Source organism: Nomascus leucogenys, chromosome 19 (genome assembly GCF_006542625.1).
Source record: "Nomascus leucogenys isolate Asia chromosome 19, Asia_NLE_v1, whole genome shotgun sequence".
Classification (NCBI taxonomy): domain Eukaryota; kingdom Metazoa; phylum Chordata; class Mammalia; order Primates; family Hylobatidae; genus Nomascus; species Nomascus leucogenys.
The window spans coordinates 30,767,228-30,773,391 of NC_044399.1; the positions used below are offsets into that span (position 1 = coordinate 30,767,228).

General features: G+C 57.7%; 1 protein-coding gene across 3 annotated transcripts in view; it reads left to right on the forward strand.

The window, feature by feature from the left end:
• ARHGAP27 (Rho GTPase activating protein 27) overlaps positions 1–5,851 on the forward strand; it is a 37,034-nt gene extending 31,183 nt beyond the window's left edge. For 2 of the 3 annotated variants that reach the window (XM_030799786.1, XM_030799787.1), the window contains 8 exons: positions 849–960; positions 1,086–1,208; positions 1,299–1,397; positions 1,600–1,677; positions 1,767–1,901; positions 2,035–2,140; positions 2,244–2,442; positions 2,477–3,999. In XM_030799786.1, coding sequence (XP_030655646.1) covers positions 849–960; positions 1,086–1,208; positions 1,299–1,397; positions 1,600–1,677; positions 1,767–1,901; positions 2,035–2,140; positions 2,244–2,421 — 831 coding nt within the window. In that variant the 3' untranslated portion in view covers positions 2,422–2,442; positions 2,477–3,999. Of the gene's footprint in view, positions 1–848; positions 961–1,085; positions 1,209–1,298; positions 1,398–1,599; positions 1,678–1,766; positions 1,902–2,034; positions 2,141–2,243; positions 2,443–2,476; positions 4,000–5,841 lie in introns of those variants that run through there. The other variant, XR_004026984.1, reaches the window with a different exon arrangement.
• The last annotated feature ends 313 nt before the right edge of the window (positions 5,852–6,164 follow it).

Consider the following 6,164-nt stretch of genomic DNA (forward strand, 5'->3'; position numbering starts at 1 on the left):
GGAGCTCTAAGGTACCAGTGGGTAATGCAAATGCAGTCCCCACTAATGGCTAGGATGGCAGGGTAGGCTGCTGAAGAAACTGCCTTCTGTAAGTCTGCGAATCCAGGCCTGGGGTTGGCCCTGCAGGAAGACTCTCCAGGTGAGGGTAGGGGCACATTCTAAAGGAATTTCCCATTTCACGGGAGGCAGAAGGCCAAATAAGTACTCTGTAAGCCAACCAATGGCAGGCTGAAACTAGCAGATACAATTTTAAAGGATTGATTTCAATAGTCGACCATTTTTTTAAGGCTCAAAATACCAATTGCATAAGTAGAGCTAGGACAGGGGCCCTCTGAAAACTACTGACCTGGAAATGACCTGGGGCTTTTTGACCCTTAATTCCCTATGAGCCAACATTGAATGCAGCTTTTGGCTGTATTAATAGAGGTAGGAATCCAGAGCCAGAGAGGTGATATTGGTGCAGTTGTTGGCAGTGCTCTGGCCACAGCTGGAGGTGCAGGCTCAGAAGTGGGAGCCACGTATTGAGGAATGCTGACCTAGTTAGAGGAGCTGAGGAAAATAGAGAAAGAAGGCACCAGGTGGGTAGGAGTCGCCCGGATAGGAAGGGGTGTGGGAGAACAGGATGACTGTCTCTGCACCTTAAGGGCTCCATGCAGCTAAGGGAGGTGAATGTTCTCAGGCTCACTGGTGGAGGTAAGGAGAGTTAACCTGGTTAAGGGAAGAGAGGACTCTTCGCTGAGGGTCTCCAGGCCATGCCTGTTGGGAGCGCATTTCGGGTCCCTTGCCCCATCCTGGAAGGCCCCGCAGCTGGCGCAAGGCCCCGCCTCTCTGAGGCTATGGGAATCCAGTCCGCAGACCTGCCCCCAGAGGAGGAGAGCGAGAGCAGCAGAGTGGACTTCGGGTCGAGTGAGCGCCTGGGAAGCTGGCAGGAGAAAGAGGAGGATGCGCGGCCGAATGCAGGTGTGCGCAAGGCAGGATGGGGTGGGGGCTCCAGGAGGCCTCTCCTGGGGAATGACGATTGCTGGGGCCTGCCTGGCCTGCCCTGGCGCTGCCTCCTGACTCAGTCCTGCCTTTCCCCGCGGCAGCCGCGCCGGCCCTGGGCCCCGGGGGCCTGGAGAGCGACTTGAGCAAGGTCCGGCACAAGCTCCGCAAGTTCCTCCAGAGGCGGCCCACACTGCAGTCGCTGCGGGAGAAGGGGTACATCAAAGGTACCCGAGGCCTGCGGGGAGCGGGGAGCGGGGACCCGGGAACGGGGACGGGGCGCAGGCTGGGCAGGAGCTGATGAGCCTCTGCCCTAGACCAGGTGTTCGGCTGCGCGCTGGCCGCGCTGTGTGAGCGCGAGAGGAGCCGGGTGCCACGCTTCGTGCAGCAGTGCATCCGCGCCGTCGAGGCCCGCGGTACGTGCGCTGCGGGGGTGAGGGCGGCAGGCATTGGGGTGCCAGCAGGCCTCCTGCCAGGACCGCAGGCTGGAGACCCCTGGATGGACGCAGGGTCCAGGGGGAAAGTACGGGAGGCCCCGAGTGGGAGTCATAGCAGGGACCCGTAGCCCCACCCTACCCCCATCCCTGAACCCGGGATCAGCGCCTCCCTCTGGCCCAGGGCTGGACATCGACGGGCTGTACCGCATCAGTGGAAACCTGGCCACCATCCAGAAGCTACGCTATAAGGTGGACCACGGTGAGGCCCGTCCCCAACCCCTGCCCCAGGGCCTGAAGGCGCGAGGGGTACTGACTTCCCTTCTATCCTCCTCCCTTCCTCCGCCACAGATGAGCGCCTTGACTTGGACGACGGGCGCTGGGAGGACGTCCACGTTATCACTGGAGCCCTGAAGCTCTTCTTTCGGGAGCTGCCCGAGCCCCTCTTCCCCTTCTCGCACTTCCGCCAGTTCATTGCGGCCATCAGTGAGCACCTGGGGCAGGTGGGGCGGATGGGGTAGGGGCGTGGCGGGCCACCCCTTTAGCAGGCTCCCCTCGCCCAGCCGACACCCCCTACCTCCCGTTCCGACTCCCTCCCTCTAAACCTTCCCTCACCCAGAGTTGCAGGACCAGGCCCAACGCAGCCGCTGTGTGCGTGACTTGGTGCGCTCGCTGCCCGCCCCCAACCACGACACTCTGAGGATGCTCTTCCAGCACCTCTGCCGGTGAGCCGGGCGGGCCGCACGGGAAGTGGGAGGCAGGTTCCGGCTGGAGCCCCCAGCGCCTCCCCGCAGTTCGGAGCCCTGAACCCACCCACCCCTGCCACAGGGTAATCGAGCACGGCGAGCAGAACCGCATGTCGGTGCAGAGCGTGGCCATTGTGTTTGGGCCCACGCTGCTGCGGCCTGAGGTGGAAGAGACCAGCATGCCCATGACCATGGTGTTCCAGAACCAGGTGGTGGAGCTCATCCTGCAGCAGTGCGCGGACATCTTCCCGCCGCACTGACTGCTGGCCTGTGGGGCGGCGGCCACGGTCCTGCCACACAAGCTGGGCGGCGGAGGCCACGGTCCTGCCACACAAGCTGGGCGGCGGAGGCCACGCAGCCGGGCCTTCTTCTCTCTGGGAGCCTCCGCCAGCGCATAGCCGCAGGCCGGTGTGACTTCTGCACCCTCGGTTCTGAGGGTACGGTGACCCCTAGTGGGCAGTTTGCAAAATGTGATTCCTTCCCCTCAACTCCCCATCCCCCCCCCTCCTCTCCCCGTCACGTCCTGTTTGGGGGTTAATTAGGTTTTTTTCTCTATTGCATCGCGCCTACTGTGCGTGTGCGATAGCGTGTGTGGGGGTGAGAGTTTGTTTTCTGGAATGGTAGGTGCTGGGAGGAGGAGTTTGATGGGGGGCTTCCTGGTTGCTTCTGGCCCTCCCCTCGGGGAGGCCTTCACAGAGACCCTGTGAGCCCTGGCACTGTGCCAGTCATGAAGCAGCTGTGACCACTTCCCCACTGTGGAAACAGGACTGACCCAGCCTTCAGCGTGGGCAGCTGAAGCTATCCTCCTTAGGCCTCAGGGATGACCTCCTGCCTCAGCCTCTCACAGGCTGGCTGTGGGCCAGTTTCATCTGCTTTCCTGTTGGGGGTCCCCGGCCTCTGCTGTTGCTGACCCACTGGTGTTCTGTGCAAGGCTTCTTCCCATTCACCAAGTGCACACCTTGCATCTGCCGCTCGGCATGCACCAGTTCCACACAGCATCCCATTTTACAGACAAGGACGCTGAGGCCTGCAGCAGCAGTGTGACTTGCTCAAGGTCCAGTGAGTGACCTCATTCCCCAGAAAAGGCTCCTCCCACACCAGAGTACAGCCTGGGTAGGGGGGAAATCAATTCTTTCAGCTACCACCCCTCCAACCTTTGGGCCTATGCAAAAAGAAAGGAACTAAACTGGGTGTGTTCTGTCTGGACCTGGGGACGCCCCTGAAGGCAAAGAGGGAAACTGCCCCAACTATTCTGTCCTAGGGGAGGGGAATATAGCCCTAGCAGGAGCTCCCAGCCCCTCTTGGCACTCTGACACACAAGTACGCCCATCTGGGGCCCACTTTGCCATGAAGAGCTGGGCAGGCCTGCAGGGTGTGGGGAAGGAGGACACAACCTCAAGAAAGGAAGCGTGAACCCCAGGGAAACAGCCGGTCCCTTCCCTCCTGAGACACAAGCCACCTCAGCTTGTGGCTCTTGGCCCCCAGCCCCACCAACCCACCTGTTCATTTATTCAACAGACAATGACAGCTGATATTTATTGGACATTTGCACCATGCCAAGCATTTGGCTTGGATTATCCCATTTGTTTCTCACAGCCGGTATTTATTGTCTGCTCTTCTGTGCCAGGTGCTGTGCTCTGGGCAGGGGCACTGCATGGGCTGCCTGCTCTGGTGGAGCTTGTGGTCTGATGGGTGAGGCTGACCCAAGCCCACCCCATTGCCAGCAGGGCCAGGGCAAGAGTACACACAGGGGCCTCATACCATATGTCTAAATATTTAAAAGTTATCAATCAAGCTAACAACTGTTAAATAAAATATGTTCTATTCTCCTACTTTGACAAATGTGTCTTGATAATGACCTGAAAGGCCAGTTTCTAATTTAAACTTCTTTGACTTTTCCAAGTTCCATGCCCAAATGTGGTGGCCGGAGAAGGGCAGGCCTTGGGCTCAGCCTTCCCTCTCATCTTCCCCCCCAACAGAGCCCTCCTCCCCCAAGCAGAGGCTCACGGGCACATATGTGGACATCATAGTCCATGTGTGCAAACTGCCCATACCCCCTGCAGCCAGCTGCCACTTGGCTACCCCACTGGTGACATAGCCCACCCTTGAGGGAATGGGCTTGGAGCTATTTGGGCAGGGCATGCTGGGGCCCCATGTATCAGAAGCATGTTCTAAAGGGCGGGGGTCCAGGCTACAAGAGGGCTCCCCAGATTCCTCATCCTGTGGGAAGAGCCACAGACACAGGAGCCTTCAGAACTGCAGAGGACCCATGGCAGGGACCCCTCTCATTTGAGTCCAAGGGTGAAACTAGACAGACAGTAAGCAGCTAATTACTTGGTTACCACATTTGTACAAGAGCTAGCAGAAGTGTAGAGTGCTCAGAAGGTGTGTCATGGGGTGTGAATGTTCCCCAGGGACCTGAGATGCTTCTGCAGAAGCCACATTTGAGAGAAGCAGTAAAGAATGAAGAGGAGTCGAGCAGGCGAGGGCTTAAGGGAAGGGTGCTAGTCAGTGGGAGTGGCACGGGTAAAGGCTGTGGGGCAGGAAAGCTTGTGGGGAGAACAAAATCTGAGAGAAGACCATTGTAACTGGAGCCCAGAAAACCAGGGAGCATGGGTACGAGGTGAGGCTGGAGAGCTGTAAGGGACAGAGCATGTGGGGCCTTATGGCCAAGGACATTGGGTCCCCAAGACAAGGAGCTGAAAGGCAGGGAGATCTTGGAAGGTGTCCGCTCCCCACCTCCTTCACCACCCCAGGCTTCTGACCCTGCCAAGGCCTCAGTGGGCAAATAATACAGCAGCAGGCAGGAATTATCACATTTTTGTCATCAAGGGGAGCTTCAGAAATCACCTACCACCAATGAGGAAACCTCTAGAGAGAACATCATAAGTCACCTGCAGCCACATGGCAGGTTGGTGGCAGAACCTGGCCCAGAGCTTCATTTGCACAGTCTAGGGACCTACTGTGCCCCTCACCAGAAGTCCGAGGCTCAGTCATATGTCCCCAGCCCTGAGCACATGCATGGTGAGCACTGTAGGTGTGCATCGAATAGGTTTGGAACGAATTGGATTGTTCTGAAACACAAAGAATGTAGAAGTGGTGTCTTCCCTCTTGAAGCTCCGTCTGGTTGGGGAGAGCTATGAAAAGGGGCTACAGTGGCACAGCTGATAAGGGCTGCCACGGGGATCTCTCCCCAAGCCTACTGCCTCTCAGCAGATGCCCTTAAGTCCTCCTGCAGCCTACAGTCTGCCCCTGAAGCTACTCTCAGAAAGGCCATGGTGCCACTTGGTTGCTAAGTCGGGGGACGTGCTGAATCCTGTGCAAGTAAACACATAAACTGTCTGTTGTCCTTCCTGAGACACACTGTTCCTTTGCCTGCAGCAACATGGGGTTTCCTTTTTCTTTCTTTCTTTCTTTTTTTTTTTTTGAGACAAGGTCTCACTCTGTTGCCCAGGCTGGAGTGCAGTGGTGCGATCGTAGCTCACTGCAGCCTCAACCTCCCAGGCTCAAACCATCCTCTTGCCTCAGCCTCTCAAGCAGCTGGAACCACAGGCACACACCACCATGCCTGACTTTTTGTAGAGATCGATCTCACTATGTTACTCAGGCTGGTCTCAAACTCCTGGCCTCCAGTGATCCTCCTGCCTCAGCCTCCCAAAGCACTGAGATTACAGTATGAGTCACTGTGCCTGGCTTACGAGTCTTCTCTACCACTCCACCCCTCTCTTCTCAGCTCCCTGTGTGCTCTGCTTGCCCTATAAATGGTGATGCCGCCACCCCTAGATTGTGCCCTTGGCCCGCTGCTCTCTCCCTTCCATATCCCTCATCCATTCCACCCTGCAGAGTCAGCCACCAAGCCTGCACCCATGTCACCCAAATCTCTAGCACCAGCTTGGAGTGCTCTCTTGCGAGTCCTGTGCAAAATCTACCTGCTCAGGAGACACTTCCATGTGGATGGCTGCCAGACACCCAAAGTGCAATCCATCTGCAACAAAGCTCAAAC